We start from the raw sequence: 17,489 nt of genomic DNA, 5'->3' as shown, positions 1-17,489 counted from the left end.
GACCCCACACAGTGCATGTTTTGCAGGTAACCCAGCAGGTGCACAGGTGTATTAATTACTCACTGACACATTTTAAAAGGTCCACAGGTGGAGCTAATTATTTAACTTGCGATTCTGTGAGGAGACCTGCAAAACATGCACTGTGTGGGGTCCTGAGGACCGAGTTTGAGAACCTCTGCTCTAGGGCAATCTTGCAGGGATCACTGCTGGGACAGGGATACCACATTTTACCGCACTTGAAACATGCGTGTCCCTACGCATGTGATCCTTTCGGAAAGTCTCTCCCGGAACAAGTCTTTGTGAAAACTAACTACACATCTGTGGAATATCTTTTGACATCAGGATGTTGCGAACGAACACATACTCAGAGCCGGCCCTAACCAATATGATGCCCTAGGCAAGATTTTGTCTGGTGCCCCCTAGCACCACCGCTGGTTCTGCCTCTGACCTTGCACCTCTTTCCCAGCACCATCACCCCTCACCCATAGCAGTCCTTGTACCCCCTATATTTTAAATAGGAACAGTTCGCACATTTGACGTACAGCCCAAAAAGGGGCATCTTCTTGCTGGGAAGGGACATGGCCACACAATAGTAACCCCAATTCCAATTACGCCACACAGTACTGCAACTTTATTCACATTTTATCTTGCGATAGTGTCCATAATTCATATTACATCCGACAGTAGTATCACTTTACCTTATAAATGTTACTCCTCACAGTAGAGCCCCTTATTCACATTACATCACACTGAATTGCTCCTTATTCACATTACACCACACCTTATTGCTCTTTATTCACATTAGACGACACAGTAGTGCCCTTTCTATTTGCAACGCCACATAGTAGAGCACCTTATACACATAATGCCACACATTAGTAATGCATTTATACACAATTCCATACAGTAATGCCCCTTATACATATGAGACACATTAATGTCCTTATAAACATAATGCACCTTACACATTATGACAACCTTTATTAATGCCCTTTTACACATAATGTCCCTTACACATATGCCGCACATTATTAATGCCCTTATACACATAATGACACACATAGTGCCCCCTACACATTTGCTGCACATTATTAGTGCCATGACACACATACAGTAGTACCCTGTTACACATATGCCGCACATTATTAATGCCCTTATATACATAATGACACACATAGTGGCCCTTTACACATATGTTGCACATTATTAATGCATTTTTACATGACACACATAATGCTCCTTACACATATTCTGAACACTACTGCACAACCAACCCACTCACATGCACACAGCACTCACACTTCCACTAACACTGTGACCTCTGCCTCTGCTTGGATACAGATGTGTCCTCACAAATCTTGCATCAATGCTAACTTCGGGCACCTTTTTTTTAATGAAAATGCATCTTATTTGCATTGCTATGTGGCTAGGATGCACAAGCAGCTTCTGCTGATTAAACTGATATGCAGCATGCCAATATACTGTGTGAGACTGTGGCTGTATCTGCATATGAAATGCTACATACAGAATATAGGCATGTCACATATCATTTTAATCAGCAGAAGCTGATGATGCCCCTAGGCATATTAAATGCCCTAGGCAATTGCCTAGTTTGCCTATGCCTATGGCCGGCTCTGCACATACTATTGGACAAGGTAAATAGTATAAACAGTGAACATATCAACATAACGTATTTAATATATACAAAAGAAAAGGCAACCTATCTAGAAACAGGAGGTCTAACGGGCCGAAATCCCTTTGCATCTCCTTTCTGACTGTCTACATGCCTGCTGCACTAGTAAGGTGAAATCGGCACCGCTCATCGTGGCATACTCTTCGTCTGGCTGGTGCCCAGTGGTTAAAGTGGGCCGGAACGGGGCGGAACTGCGTTCCGTCACCTCTAATTGCAGGCAGAACCAGTTCCGCCTCCGTCCGGCCACAGCATCAGGTCCCGGCTGCATTGTAAAGTTTGCAGCGTCCGCCAGCCAATCCCGGCTCGCGGACCAGCTGCAGATCCAATTAAAAGAAGGGGCGGCTATTTCAAAAGCTGGCGTGAGCCAATCACGGCTCGCGGACCGCCAGCCAATGAGAAGCTGCCTAGTGGCAGTTTCTCATTGGCTAACAGTCCGCGATACGTGATTGGTGCGCCATCGGCGCATGATTCAAAAGCGCTGCCCCTTCCCCTATACGGACACTGGGACCGGCAAATCTGTCTCCCCGCAGCACAGCGTAATGGGACCGCCGGAGCCCGTGACAGTGGGTCCCCCCGCACACATGCATAGGATCATAGGTGTGCACACCCCCCACACGTGCCCTACATTTATTGCTGCACATTCCTGTGCCCTTCTCCTGCTGCGCCCGCCGTCAGGTCATGTGAGTGAGTGTGCTTTCTTTCCTCGTCGGCGGCCGCGCACTTGAATCACCCTCCTGGACTCGTCCCACGATGTTACATGATGACGTCACGCCGCGTGTCCTCCCTCTCCACCTGCCTGCACTCTCTCCTCGTGTGCCGACATGCGCCATGCCAATGCTACAGCCTCCCGTACCGCAGGCCTGCAGTTGAGGTCAGTTTCTGCAGGGGAAAGAGAGGGGGCCTTCCAGTGTGTGTTCCCCAAGACAGCACTCCTCATAAAATCAATATGATCATTATTTAGGCATACATGTTTCTCCAGCGGCACAGAATAAGGACAAGAGTTGGCTTTAGTCACTAAAGCCGACTCTTGTCCTTATTGAGTTCTGCTGGAGAAACATGAGATATATATATATATATATATATATATTTGTTTACTTATTTAATGGTGAGCACTACTGGGGGCATTCTGTAAGCATGTGGGGCGGGCAATGTGAATAAGATTGTGCTACAGTGAGGCATTATTTTGAATTTGGGGTACTTTTGTGTGGCCACGCCCCTTCCTTATGAAACCACACCATTTTTTGCGGCACGCGCGCCGAAGGCGCGCGCTAAGGGGGAGGGGTTGTGGGGGAGATGAGTTCCCCCACCTCTCCAGGACCACTTTAAGCCCTGCTGGTGCCATTCTGGGTAAAGCAATTTCACGTCCTTTGTAGCTTCACTCAGGGACTTCACAGGATCTAGAGGTTCAGACATCGACATAACTGATCCTGATCCATCCAGTTGAGGAGGGACTCTCAAACTTCCTGCTGCAACCATGTGGAACACTTCCTGGGTGTCCTTTTTCTGATCAACTGCACTTGAACTTGAACTTGCCTGATTACGGTAGGTACTATCCACTGTAGGTTCACTCTGAGGCGATAGCTCCTGAGAAAGTGGTGGTCTGACGATTTCTTGCCGGTGCTGTCGCCACGTATATCCACTCAGTTTCTCTAGCTCTGCTGTTCTTTTCAACAACTCATCCAACATTTGGGTATCAGAATACAGATGATCGCATCCATCAGACCTCTGATTAGCGCTTTCGGTCACATCTCCCCTTTCCTTGGGGTTTATTCTGATTTCACAGTATTGGCTATTTTCCTGGTAGTGATCCCTGCAAGATTGCCCTCTTCGTTGCGGCCTGCGCCAATAATGCCTGTGACCTGCTGCATGTCGGCTGCCCTTAACTGGAGCACCACTAGGACCAGTGACATTTGCTGCCTGTAGACCTCTTGCTCCTTTGATAACATCAAATTCCACGGTCTCCCCATCCTCCAAGCTTCAATAGGATTTTCTGGGGTTGTCTTTCTTGATGGCCGTATAGTGAACAAACACTTCTTCCTTGGTGTCATCACAGTTGATGAATCCATATCCACGGCGCACATGAAACCAGACAACCTTCCCATAAATTTTCCTTGCGCAAACTGGAATGTCAGTGTTTACTCTGGGGGTTAACCCGTTTGCCTTTGTTTGGCATTGTCTACCATAGTAGGGTCGCCATTCTTCAGTGCTTGACCTTACTCTTGTTGTCTTCCCCGAGGCTCGGTCTCCATCCTCGGGGCATTGGAGTTTAAAGGCTCCGAGCGGTAACAATCTCTCTCGACATGACTGGCCTCTTGGCACCGCCTACAAATAGGACGTCCCTGTCCATCGAACTGGTCGGTGAGTCGCCTGCCGGACTGTCTCGGAGGGTCCCATCGGTTCACAGTTGGCCTACGCCGTTCTGTCCTCCGGTGTTGTGCGTTGGTTGCCTTGCCATCTGACGCATCTCTCTTTGTATGTCTGCCAGTCCGACTGTTAGTTCTTCCATTTGTTTCCGCAACATTTGCAACTGGTCCCCGGAAGGGTTCTGACCACCTTGTATCGCTGTATCCTTGTTCCTCCTCATCCTATCAGGACTGGTAGCTGTAGCTCCCGGTGGGTTTTGATGTTCACGGAAACCCAGCAATTCTGGGTATTCTTCTTCGTGTTCTATTTGCATGCCAATTACTGCGATAGCGGCTTCTTTGAAGTCCAGGACTGGTTTCCCTGTCATCTGTCTGTGCAATAATCTCAGTTGTCCTCACACGCTCTCTCTCAATGCCCCTTCTGTCAATTGGACCGTCAACGCTTCGTCCGAGTTTTTTGCTTCTTCTGGATCCATGGCCTGGATTGCCCTCAGGGTCTCTTGTAAACTGAGAGCATAATCTCGCAGTGTCTGCCCTGATTGTTGCTTTCTTGCATAAAGCTTCATTTTTAATTCTGGGTGGGACTTTGGCCCTCATTCCGAGTTGTTCACTCGCTAGCTGCTTTAAGCAGCATTGCACACGCTAGGCCGCCGCCCTCTGGGAGTGTATCTTAGCTTAGCAGAATAGCGAACGAAAGATTAGCAGAACTGCTACTAAATAATTCCTTGCAGTTTCTGAGTAGCTCCAGACCTACTCCTAGATTGCGATCACCCCAGTCCGTTTAGTTCCTGGTTTGACGTCACAAACACGCCCTGCGTTCGGCCAGCCACTCCCCCGTTTCTCCAGCCACTCCTGCGTTTTTACCTGGAACGCCTGCGTTTTTTAGCACACTCCCTGAAAACTGCCAGTTTCCGCCCAGAAACACCCACTTTTTGTCAATCACACTACGATCACTCGACCGAGGAAAAAACGTCGCTCCAGCTTGTGTAAATCTACTAAGTTTTTAGTTAAATAACTAAGCGCATGCGTGCTGCGTACCATGCGCATGTGCATTTAGCAGCAAATTGCAGCATAGCAAAAATCGGCAACGAGCGAACAACTCGCAATGACCACCCTTGTCTCAAAGGTGGTAGATAGTCTTTTCAATATTTGTTTCACGTCCTTCTTATTGTCTGGGGCCAGGCCCGGCGCTACCCGCTCAGCAAAGGGATGCAGTGCAGGTAGGCGCCGGGCAGGAGAGGCGCCTTCACTGCTCTGCATCCCTGCTGAAGCGCCGTCCTGTCCCACCTGCTGCTGGCTGCTGCGCCTGCCCTGTCACACTGACAGGCAGCCGCAGCAGTGCCGGCAGCATGACTCCTTCTCCTCTGTCCCCTGTGACAGTGAGAGGAGTGTCAGTTTTCGTGCTGACAAAAGGGGGCGGAGCTACACGGACCAAGGGGGAGGAGCTACATGGACCAAGGGGGCGGAGCTACACGGACCAGGCTAGCAGACTGTGGAAGATCTGGCCAGCAAGATTGTGGCAAGGGGATGTAAAAAGAGTGTGAGAGATAAAGTGTGTGTGTGTGTGTGTGTGTGTGTGTGTGTGTGTGTGTGTGTGTGTGTGTATATATGTATGTGTGTGTTTGTATTTAAAAAGTGGACGCTATCTGCCGTAATGTGTAAAAAGGGGGACGCTATCTGTCGTAATGTGTAAAAAGGGGGACGCTGGCTGCTGTAATGTGTAAAAAGGGGGCGCTGTCCGCCATTATGTGTAAAAAGGGGACTCTGTCCGCCGTAATGTGTAAAAAGGGGACGCTGGCTGCCGTAATGTGTAAAAAGGGGGGCGCTGGCTGCCATAATGTGTAAAAAGGGGGACGCTGTCCGCCATAATGTGTAAAAAGGGGACGCTGTCTGCCATAATGTGTTAAAAGGGGACGCTGTCTGCCGTAATGTGTAAAAAGGGGGATGCTGTCTGCCGTAATGTGTAAAAAGGGGATGCTGTCCGCCGTAATGTGTAAAAAAGGGACGTTGTCTGCCGTAATGTGTACAAAGGGGACTCTGTCCGCCGTAATGTGTAAAGAGGGGACGCTGTCTGCCATAATGTGTAAAAAGGGGGACATTGTCTGCCGTAATGTGTAAAAAGGGGAATCTGTCGGCCGTAATGTGTAAAAGGGGCTCTACCTGGTGTAGGGGCGCTACTGTGCGGCGTAGTTTGAATAATGGAGACTACTATAATATGTAATATGAATTGGTATTATCTTGTGGCCACACCCCTTCCCCATGAAGCCACGCCCCTATATTTTTTGCACGCTCCTGCGGCACGCACTGCCCCTATTTTACATACGGGGGGGGGCGATACCCTCTCTTGAACACAGCGGTAAAATGTCTAGTTACAGCACTGTCTGTCTGCAGAGCCGTAACTAGCGCTGCACAGAGTGTGTGGGCAGAGAGTTCACATCCATAGGCTTGCACGGATCTTCAGCAGCTCAGAGGCCCAAGAGGCCATGGTAACCCCCCGGCCCTGCATGTAAAGTATGGGAGGGCACAAATTTATATTTTGCAGGATGGCGCCGAACACCCTAGCACCCGCCCTGTCTGGGGCCATGATATCACTTCGCGGAAGGCAGACCCCGTTAGCTGACCTATCAGGATCTCCACTTTCTGCTGTTCCTGTAATGAGTATAACCGGAACATCGACTTCAGTTTAGTTTTGAATTCGACGAATGTGGTTCCTTGTGGCATGTTAGTATCTCCGCTGTAGGTAGGTAGCCATGGCGCTCCAAAGTAGTATGGGAGCGTGATCGACATGGCTGCTGCCATAGCAGGTGGCTCTTGTTGTTCTCCCCTCTGTTCTATTGGTGCTCCACCTATTGGTGCTCCATCCCCGGCCTGTGGTTGTTGTTGTTGTTCCATTACTGTTTTCCTGGGTTACTTCTTTGAACTGGGCTCCGGATCCCGTTCGTAAACGCCAAAAGAGATGTGACACACCCGGCCTGAGTGTGAGTGCGATTACCTTATCAGTGCGGGGAATACCCCAGTTCTTGTTATCCGGCAGTTCAGAGACACCTGCTGGGGACTCAAGGAGCAAGTAACAATAGGGCTATGCAATCAGGGTCTTTTATTATTCCACAATTGTTACAATTTGCATGTGTACTATGTCACTGGGGCGAGAACCCCTGAATTTCTCTATGCTGTCAGACATCTGGTTAATAAACAGGTCACCTCAATAATGCTTCTGCGCTTATAACAAACACAACACTTTCAGTACAGTGGTCTCATCAACAGTGAGTTACTTTATCTATAGCTTATATAACATATCACAACAGTGCGATTAATACTGGTATGTCCCAATCACTATTTTAGACTAGCAATGGTATACCTTTTATTACTAACACTTGCAAGTGTGTGGTAAACAAAACCCAACCTGTGCACAGGGATTTTAGTCTCTATTTCTGTGAATAGGGTTTACACCCACAGTCACTGTCCCATTCACCGTTGCTGGGTAGCAGAATTTGCCTTTGGGCAGGTAACCCAGTGTTAATATGAGATATGGAAGGGCAGAAGGGGAGACATGTGTCTTTGTAATAGCCCTGGCTCAGTTCTGTGGTGACAATGCTGATGCCCAGTGTCCCTGGCTCAGTTCTGTGGTGACAGTGCTAATGCCCAGTACCTTCCCGAGTTGCCAGCTCCAGCTGGATGTTGTGATCCCTGACACACAGTTCCCTTGGTCACTGTAATCTCGCCCGCTCGGCAGCTGCCTGTGCGTAGTAGGCCTCTGTGGAAGCTATCGCTGCCCGGCTGTCTCTAAACCTGGGTCACACTAGTGTGGGCGCTATGCGTTTCCGCACTCAGCTCTGACCCCTTGTCATGCTCTGGGAACACCGCCTCTGCGTCACTCCTGCTCCGCGCCACATGTGTCCACACACTGGCCCTCCTACATGCTCTCCACACTGCAGCTCCTGTTTCCTCCTCTGCACTCATGTGATGTTGCAACTCCTCAGCTCACTTCTCACACAGGTCAGGGGTTTATCAAAATAGCGGGCTTTTCCCTTCCCGCTTCAGAGCTGAGTCTGCCTTCCCTGTGTCCTAGTGCCCCTCTTGTTCCATTAACCCTGTGTTGTCAGGATCTTGAATAGTCTGAGGGAATCTCTGATGTCTCTAGGGCAATCTTGCAGGGATCCCTGCTGGGACAGGGATACCACAATGACGTCATCTCAAAGCGCCGGCACTGCATCCGTGTGCAATGTGAACAGCGTCGATCTGGGAATAACCAGTATCAGCGCCACTGTGGACATGGAGCTTCTAGGGTATGACCCAGTTTGGCACTGTGGGGTAGATATATGAAACTGCATTATGGGGACTAAGGGGGACATTTATTAAGCAGTGATAAGAGCGGAGAAGTGAGCCAGTGGAGACGTTGCCCATGGCAACCAATCAGCACTGAAGTAACATCTATAATTAGCATACTATAAAATGATACAGAGCTGCTGATTGGTTGATGGGGCAATTTCTCCACTGGCTCACTTCTCCGCTCTTATCACTGCTTAGTAAATGTCCCCCTAAGTGGTATCAGTGCACATTATGTGCGTTGATACCGCTTCCCCCATAAATTAGTGCCTGGTGACGGGCGTTATGTGCCCCTGTCATTAACGGCGCTGCTATCTTTTGCTATCTATTGATTTCGACAGCTGCAGGTACTGATGGCCTATCTCCACAGCGGGGACATCCCTGTCCCTGGCTGTGGTTGCTGCCGGGTCGGGGCTGCATGTGAGATCTCGCGTGAGTAGTGAGATCACACACATGCGCACTGGAGCTGGCCGGGCAGGGAGACAAAAGGCATCAGCACTAAGCTGATGCGCTGTGCTCTTTAGTGGGGATTGCCGGAGGTGGGAGGTTTCACTCCTCTGCTTCGGCAGACAAGATGTTTAAGGATGTTCCTTCCTGCTTTACCTTGGTAATGAGGTGAATCCGGAAGTGCTATAGCAGCACGATCTGTGCCGTTATAATACATCTCCCCCTGTGTTCCAAATCTCGGGTCAGACCTGTGACTGCTGTGGAAAAGCGGTATAAGTCATCCGTGCAGTGCTTCTGTTTGGATGGGTTTGCCATAATTTTGACTTTCTATTTGCCGTAACTTTTGAACTGAAAGATCAAAAGTGACGGCATTTAGAGCTGCAAAAAAATGACTGACTTTTCAGCTTCAATTGAAACCCGGCGGATGATAAATAGCCATTTTTTAGACACAAAAACAACAACGATATCCGTCTTTGACAGACGGTTTTGAATTAGAACCAAAACCAACCTTTAGCAAATTAACCCGATAGTATGGAAAACTGCTATAAGCTATGTGGAAAAATTACCAATCAACAATTATCGAAAGGTTTTTTTTTTTATCAGTGTACGCAGCAATGACATCTATTGATATTTTCTAAATAATTGTTAATGTAATCATTGAACAACAGCAATAGCAAATTAATGTGCGTTAACTATCATGTGAACAGCCTACTACAATTGGAGGAATCAATGGGGGTAATTCCAAGTTGATCGCAGCAGGAAATTTTTTAGCAGTTGGGCAAAACTATGTGCACTGCAGGGGAGATAGAGTTAGATTTGGGTGGGTTATTTTATTTCTGTGCAGGGTAAATACTGGCTGCTCTATTTTTACACTGCAAATTAGATTGCAGATTGAACACACCACACCCAAATGTAACTCTCTCTGCACATGTTAAATCTGCCTCCCCTGCAGTGCACATGGTTTTGCCCAACTGCTAAAAAATTTCCTGCTGCGATCAACTTGGAATTACCCCCAATGTTCTCAGGTTACACAATACATGTTAACACTAACCGCACATTCTTTCCATTTTGTCACCTGAACTTAAAAAGCTGCAAATAATTACCAAGCAATTAGCAGAAGGATTATATAAGTGGATCCTTTCACATAATTCTTAAGTGGTACTTCTTTGAATCACTTTTTAAAAAGAGCGAAGTGTCATTATGACAGAGCATTGATTTAAAGAGAAAATATTCTGGATTCTTTATATTAAAATATGTTTTGCCATAATAAGATTAATAACTAGCCTGCAGCACATCTCTTTTCCTTCACCAAAGTAGTGCTACAATAGTGGAGCAATGAGAGAGGAAGATACAGTGGCATTTATGATGAATTGAAGCAAGCAAGGGCGGACTTGAATGGAAAAGCATCCTGGGAAAATGATGGAAGCAGCCCTAATGGGGGTGCTGTCTGATTAGGGGGTTGGGTCTGTTGAGGGGGCTGGGATCACGCCTCATAGGACCTGATTGTACGCAATTGCAGCCTTCATTGCATCTTTTCCTGCAGTTGTGTCTGAGACCAGGGGCGGATTGGGCACTAAAAGTGTCCCTGTAAAATTTTGTAGAAGTGGCCTGATATGGGCAGCATAAGAGGTATAACGTACTGAGTAGCCATGTTGGCCTACCAGGAATCTCCGTGGTGAGCCCTATGGTTAATCCGCCCCTGGAAGCACGGATAGGTGGGTGAATGGAATGCTGGATAATATTGTTTTAGGAGAGAAGGAGGCCCGTATGCAGCCTCCTTTATCCAGGCCTCCTCCTCTTTAGCCAGATGCGCATTAAAGTCTGCGCACTAGGGGCTGAGATTGTAATGCACGCACAGATCTCCAGAAAAATGGTGGAACAGCCATTTTCCTGATGATTTCTCTAGTGCACATACGCAAAACGCCGGGGAAATGGCCACCATACCATTTTTCCAGTGACTCCGGAGAGGTGAGTATTAAAGAAATGGGTGCCGTGTGTGGTGTGGGCCCCTCTGTACTCAGCGTCACATGTGCACCGCACACACCGTTCCCATTATAGAAACGCTAGTAAGGGGATTAAGAGAGGAGAGAGCGCGTGTGCAGGCTCTGTGCGAGCCCCCTTCTCTCTTGCAATGGCCGCAGCGATGTAGACTCTGGCTGTAGAACATGGTGCTTGGTGCTTGTACCTAATTCCCTGGGACATCTCTACTGCACATGCAAGTATAATTAAATGGGTGCAGGGTGTGTGGTGTGGGCCCCTTGGACCCGGGGGGCCTTTACACCGCACACCTTGCACCCATTATAGATACGCCAATGACCCTGGGAGAAGGGAAGATAACAGGCTTTGCGTTGGAAATGTTGACATTATGTAACATTAGAATATTCATATGGCAATAGCAGAGAGACAATAGTTAAACAACAATTGTATTGAAGGAAAGAGGTCATCAGAGAAGAGGCAGATTTAGGTGCCATCAGCAAAGAAGTGGAGGCCAAATGAGGAATTTAGAGAAGAGGTGTAGAGTGAGAAAAACAGAAGGCAGAGAATAGAACCTTATGGGGGCCAACAGATAGGTAAATGTGCCAGAAGTAGGGACACTGAAGGAACAGTTCAATATATAGGAAGTGAAAAGAAAAGAACAGTGTCACAAAGTCCATTTGGAGGGTAGAGTGTGCAGAAGAGGGTGATCATCAGTGTTGAAAACATCAGGGAGGTCCAGGAGGATAAGTATGGGAAAGTGATGATTAGACTTTGCTGTAAAAAGATTATACGTCCTTTTGTGATTGCAGCCTTTGTGCAATGTTGGGAATCCAGAGTTGAGAATGGAGAGAACGTGAGATAAGTGTATATAAATCACTCAAGTATTTTGGAGGCAAGAGGAAGGATCGAAGTTGGGTGGTAGTAGAAGAGTGAGACTGGGTTGAAAGATGGTTATTTAGGATCATTGGGATGAACATGTTTAAAGGAGCATGGGAATGTGCCATGGATAAATAGGAAGATGATGGTGATGATGATGATGATGATGTGATGAGTAGGCATGCAGTGTGTTAGAGGATCGGAGAAATTGGCATGTTGTAAGGTTAGATGATGAGATAAGTGCAGAGAATTTGAATACTGGAAGGATTAAACTGAGGCTGAATTGCAGAGTGCTTGAAAAGGTGGGTGGGGCATTAGAATGATATTTGTGCATATATGAATGTGTATGTGTTTCCTGTAGGGAGGACAATCCCGGGATTTAGGCCCCAAAACGGCCGGGATTCAATCCCAGGATTGAAAGCTCCAATCCTGGGGATTGAGGGATCAGCACTGAGAATCCTCAGGATCCTCAGGATGCTCAGATGCTGTCTGGCTTCCTCCTCCCGGCTCCCCAGCGCAGCGTGATGTGCAGTAAGAGGTCACACTGCAACGTCACTTGCCGCTGACCGCCGCCAGGGGAGAGAAGATGATGTTTCCCACCTGTGAGATATGGGAAGTTATGTGTGCGGGGCGGCCGGCGCGGCCACATAGGGAAAAGCCAATCCTGGGTATCCGGGTAATTCCGGGATTGACCATTTTTCAATCCCAATACTCGGGATTGAAAAAATGGGCCGGGATTGGCCTCCCTAGTTTCCTGCATCAAATGTGTCCCAATTGTAGCATAAGTGGGCTTATAAAAAAATGCAGTGATAAAAAGGTTCTGCAACCAAATGATAAGCAGATACCCCTTCCGTAAATGCTTTTAACCACTTGCCTGGCATAATAGTATGTGAGACATCTGCAGCCAGTAGTGCGTTATCTAGTTTGGTCTTATCACATACGATGGTGCTGCCCTGCTGTATCCCCCTCTGTATGGAGGAAATACTTACTGTACAAGTGCAGAGTAGACTTCCTCCTGCTGCAGTGGCCTCCTCGCCGACATCACTCCCTACCGCCGACATCACTCCCGAAATTGCGTCCAAGAATGCCTTGCAAGCGGGATTCCGGGGCGCATGTGCTGGAACCAAATGTGCTAGGAGGAGAACATAGTTTTTTCCCCAGCACATCTATGCTGATCTCTACGTATGTATCAGCTGCAGCAGGGGGAAGTGATGATCAGATTAGTCCCCCTGTCACCAATACTCCTCTGTGCTCTGCAATAAGGTGAGGGGAGGGGCTACCACAAAGGTGTGGAGGGGGGGCTAATATGGGGCATCTTCTGGCGCTGGGGGTGGATGATGCCCCACAGTTTATTTGACTGGAGGAGGCGGGGGGGGCGGAATATATATGTAAAGCAAATGTATACTGTATATATATATATATATACTGTGTGTATATATATATATATATATATATGTATATATATCAAAATATGTAGAAAATCCACATAGACCAGCACACCTCAAGTAGCAGCAAAGTTCAATTTAATTTAATCCATTTGCTTTTCTTCAAAAAAGTGCATCGTGCAAACGTTGGCATAAGCAGCAATGAAGATGTGAAGTGATACTTAACAGTTCAATGCATCATGACAAGTGGCATCTCCTACAGCTGTTTCGGTGCAGCAGCACCTTCGTCAGGGGAAAAGCCATCAGGATATATATATATATATATATATATATATATAAATAAAATAACTACAGTATATAGTGGCAGGATCTATATCCAGTAGGTGCAGGGGGTGGTAATGCTGGGGATTATTCTGCCGATGTGGGGAGGGGCTATTTCTACTGGGGGGGGGGGGAGTATTTTACAATAGGGCCTATAGGGGTGGGGTGCACTCCCTATGTAGGTATTTTTTTTTAAATAAAATATTTAAATACACTATATCTTTCAAAATACATTTTAAACTTTATTAAATAAATTTAAAAAAATTACCTGACAATTTCTGACCAGTTTTTAGGGAAAAAAATTGTCAGTCAAGTAGTTAAGAAACCCCTAGAATCTGATTTAATTTTCCATCTTGTACTGAAGAAATCAGTAGTCAGTGAAGAATCACACTGCGTAGAAGGTGACAGAAGGGTGTGAATTTACTGTAAGCTCATTGATACAATTTGTTGGTAAAAGTCACTGCATTTTGAAACTGTAACCTCTGCTGTCCACGAAGCATTCCCTTTGAACCTGTGCTTATTGTTCTCACAGGGATCCCTTATAGAAAAGTGCCCCTATGGAGGCTTTTACTTTTTCTAGGATCTAACCGCATACCGTAAGGGATCATTGAGCCAGTGCTCTGGTTGTAATTTTTGGAACGGCTTACTATCTGTTTAATTCATTAATTACTTTATTTAGTGATACGCAAATATAATATTTCTTCAGGAAAAATGTAATTTCAGTGCTAAGTCATAGATACTGGATGAACTTTGTTGCTTTATAATCATTTGGGGTGCATGGCTAAAATATCTATTTATGTCAACTTAAACTAATTGGTAATATTTATAATGAATGTATAATTGGCCTTGTATTTGTAATTTTGGGATCTCTTGTTATAGTTGGGGCCTGTGATGATGAAGAGGCCGGCAGCCGGATGACCTTGGATGGTCTGTTGACAGCTGTACCACATGTAGTGGTCCTCCTAATGTCTTTGAGATATTATTTTCACTTCAAACAACTGAAGCAAATGACCTAGCCAGGGGACCAAACGTATCGGGGCCATCTCACATTGATTGCTCCACAGTGGCTGGCCTCTCCCCAGAAATCAGCCAACCTACCACTGGGCTCAGAGTGGGCTGCATGTATCAGTCTTCCCTTTCCTGCTCCTCACCGGGGGGTGCAATCAGTGTGATCCTCCCCCCATCCTCCAGACTTCATGTAGGTGCAGGAAGAGAAGAATGTTGCTCCAGTCAGCAGCAGCAGCCTCCCTGGAGACCTACCTCCATGCAGCTGACAGGTAAGTTGAGAAGGGGAGCAGTCCCAGACCCCTCCAACAAGCCCGGGTAATTAGTACCTCACCCCGACCCACGGCACCCTGTCCCCACTGGAGACCTGTTCTCGGTAATTGGTTGGTCGGACATCTGTATGTGGGGGCCCATTGTGCATAGGGGCCCCAGGGAGCCTACCCCAAACATTATGCCATTAATCCAGCACTGGTCCCACCATTTCCCCACCCCCATAGTTTCCATATTCCTTGCAGGCCAGTGGGTCCTCCTCTCTGGTTAGGCTAGGGGTGAGAGCTGTACGAGGGGTGAAGCGCGCCAAGACTCCACCTGCACATTCATGTTAGAGATGGTACCGACCTTAGACGATTATTATACAGAGTCCATTAAAACCTAGAGAGACATACCTGTAAAAAAAAATTTCTACAAACGGTTCTGTTTTCAACATAACATCCACTGAGTCTTCAACACAAGTTGTACTCAGCAGGTCACACTCATTCTTATAAACCTCGCTGCAGGTAATGTAGATAATGGTAAATCTTTCTTTACCTTTGCAAATCTTCTCAGTTCCATGTCCATTTGCTCTACATTAATCTGTTTCCATGGTGTTTTCATCCAGTCTCTGATGCTCGTCTAATAAAAAAAAAACACAAATCACTTTATAAGCCAACTGGTAAATGTCATAGTGCCATGAAATGCACTATACTCACTGATTACCTAAAATCAAGCTGTGTTAAAGCATTCATTTAACCATATCGATACATTTCTATTCTCTTTGAAGTCTTCCAGTCAATCAGTAGTTGGTACCTCAGACATTTTAGTTTCAAAATACATTTTTTAACATAACAACTTAACATATGTGATACATTTAAAGACTGCACTTCTGCCAGTTGCATATATCTCTGTGCGCTTACAGCACCAATATTCTGTATAATATCGGGTAATAGGCATTTTTTAAATTATTTATTACTGTAGTTTATATTATTTAGTACATCAACCAAAATTAAAACAAAAATGATAAATTACAATCTAATTTTGAAGCAAATTAAAAAAAAACACATCACAGAGCGATTACAAATATTTGATTCATCTAGAACACAAAAAGACAAGGTACTTTTTTATTGGGGCACTCAATCTATCAAGGTCATTAAAACTTTTATAAGTAGAAATTAAAATGAGTAACCAAGTCAGTTTCAAGCCAAGACACATCCAAACAACATATACGGAAAACAAAAAACAAATATAGTGTACACACTGATGCAGGTTTGACCCAACAAGGTTTAGGTCAAAGTTATTGGTGTACAGGTAATGCATCTCAAATAGATTACCAGGTGATAGTAGTTAATAAGGTTGAAAAAAGACAAAATGTCCATCGAGTTCAACCTGTATTATAATTATTACTAATCTGTATGTAAATATAGTTTAACCATAGTGACCCAGTGTTATGAACTGAGTACCTGGAACTCAGGGGAGTGGGTGGCAATTGGGGAGTTCCAGTACTCACGAGTGAAGCTGCGGCTAGTATGAATGACCGTAGCAACTCCTACTCTACCCCTGACTCCATTACTCGTCCCAGTGGTCGGTTGGTGCATGCAGAGCTAGTCTTCCCCTATAGCAGCTGCGTTTGAATGAGCAAATTAGGTCCGCCCAGACTCCGATGCCCCCAGGTCTTATGAGGTAACAAGGCACCAACTGAGACTGCGAGTGAGTAAGGGGAAAGCTAACTAAGACCTGCGAGACTACTAATGGGAGAAACTACAGAAGGACAATGAACAGGTTATGTGCGGCGCGGCTGCCGAAATCCCAACATAGGAACAAATGCACAGAATGAGGAGAGAGCTCAAAACACAAATAAATTACACATATCAAATTGCACAGAGTGTTAAAAGCAATGACACTAAATACACGAGTGATTGTGAAAGCAACAATGCTCTAAGATGTTATAAGCAACTAAACTGTGAGAGCAACAATGCTGAAAGATGTTAAATACAGAAATGCAGGCAAAGCATAAATACAGAAATGCAGGCAAAGCAATGTTTGTGTGAAAACTCCACAAAAACCTGAACACAAGGCTGGCTGGATCTGGTCAGGTAAGAAATCAAACAAGGTCTCCAGGTCACGGGCACAACACAGGCTGACAGGATATCCTATGAGCACACAGGTTCACACTGAAGAAGGAATTATCACAATGATTTGGGAGAGGTCAGGAAGGGAACAGAAAATGGTGCTGCACAAATCAGAACCCAGTAATAGATATTAATGAAGGACGTGCAGTTGTGCTGCTGCTGCTTGTCCACAAGACACGACCCGACTAGTTACCCAGCAACCGAGAACGCTGCCTGCCTCTAGCTTCCCGGTTGCTAGGCCCTTTGTTGGCTACCAGTCCCCCCTATGGCAGCATTGCTAGGCGCAAGGCAGGACCTGGAAGCACCGGCTGACGGAGGAAGTGCAGCATCCCTGCCGCTTGGCAATGACCGGGACCTTACCCCCTCCACGACCCGCGCTGCGGCTGATAACACCCAGATGAAGTTATGTTTTTAAGACTAAATAACAACTGTAATTCATGCTCTTTCTAAAATTCTCTTCCTTTGAATGCTATATCCTTGGATATTTCTTTCAGCTAGGAATTTATCTAATCCATTTTAAACATATTTACTGAGTCCACCATTACTACCCTCTCTGGAAGAGAATTCCAAATTTTTACTGCCCTTACTGCTTGGCCGTAACTAGGGGGGGGGGGAGGGGGGCGCTAGGGGGTCACGTGCCCCGGGTTCTGGGACATAGGGGGTGCTAGGGAGGCAGGTTTTGTTGCTGCACATAGCTGCCATTGCTCCCACT

General features: G+C 46.4%; 1 protein-coding gene across 3 annotated transcripts in view; it reads right to left on the bottom strand.

Moving 5' to 3' along the window:
- Window positions 1-17,489, bottom strand: part of LOC134944673 (dynein axonemal heavy chain 11-like) — a 697,358-nt gene that overhangs the window by 590,048 nt on the left and 89,821 nt on the right. For all 3 annotated transcript variants that reach the window (XM_063933444.1, XM_063933440.1, XM_063933442.1), the window contains one exon: window positions 15,201-15,284. In XM_063933444.1, the coding sequence (XP_063789514.1) occupies window positions 15,201-15,284 (84 nt within the window). The remainder of the gene's footprint in view (window positions 1-15,200; window positions 15,285-17,489) is intronic.

This window comes from Pseudophryne corroboree, chromosome 7, assembly GCF_028390025.1.
Source record: "Pseudophryne corroboree isolate aPseCor3 chromosome 7, aPseCor3.hap2, whole genome shotgun sequence".
In the NCBI taxonomy this organism is placed as follows: domain Eukaryota; kingdom Metazoa; phylum Chordata; class Amphibia; order Anura; family Myobatrachidae; genus Pseudophryne; species Pseudophryne corroboree.
Note: the sequence above shows the minus strand (reverse complement) of the source record. Positions and strands in the feature narration are given on the sequence as shown.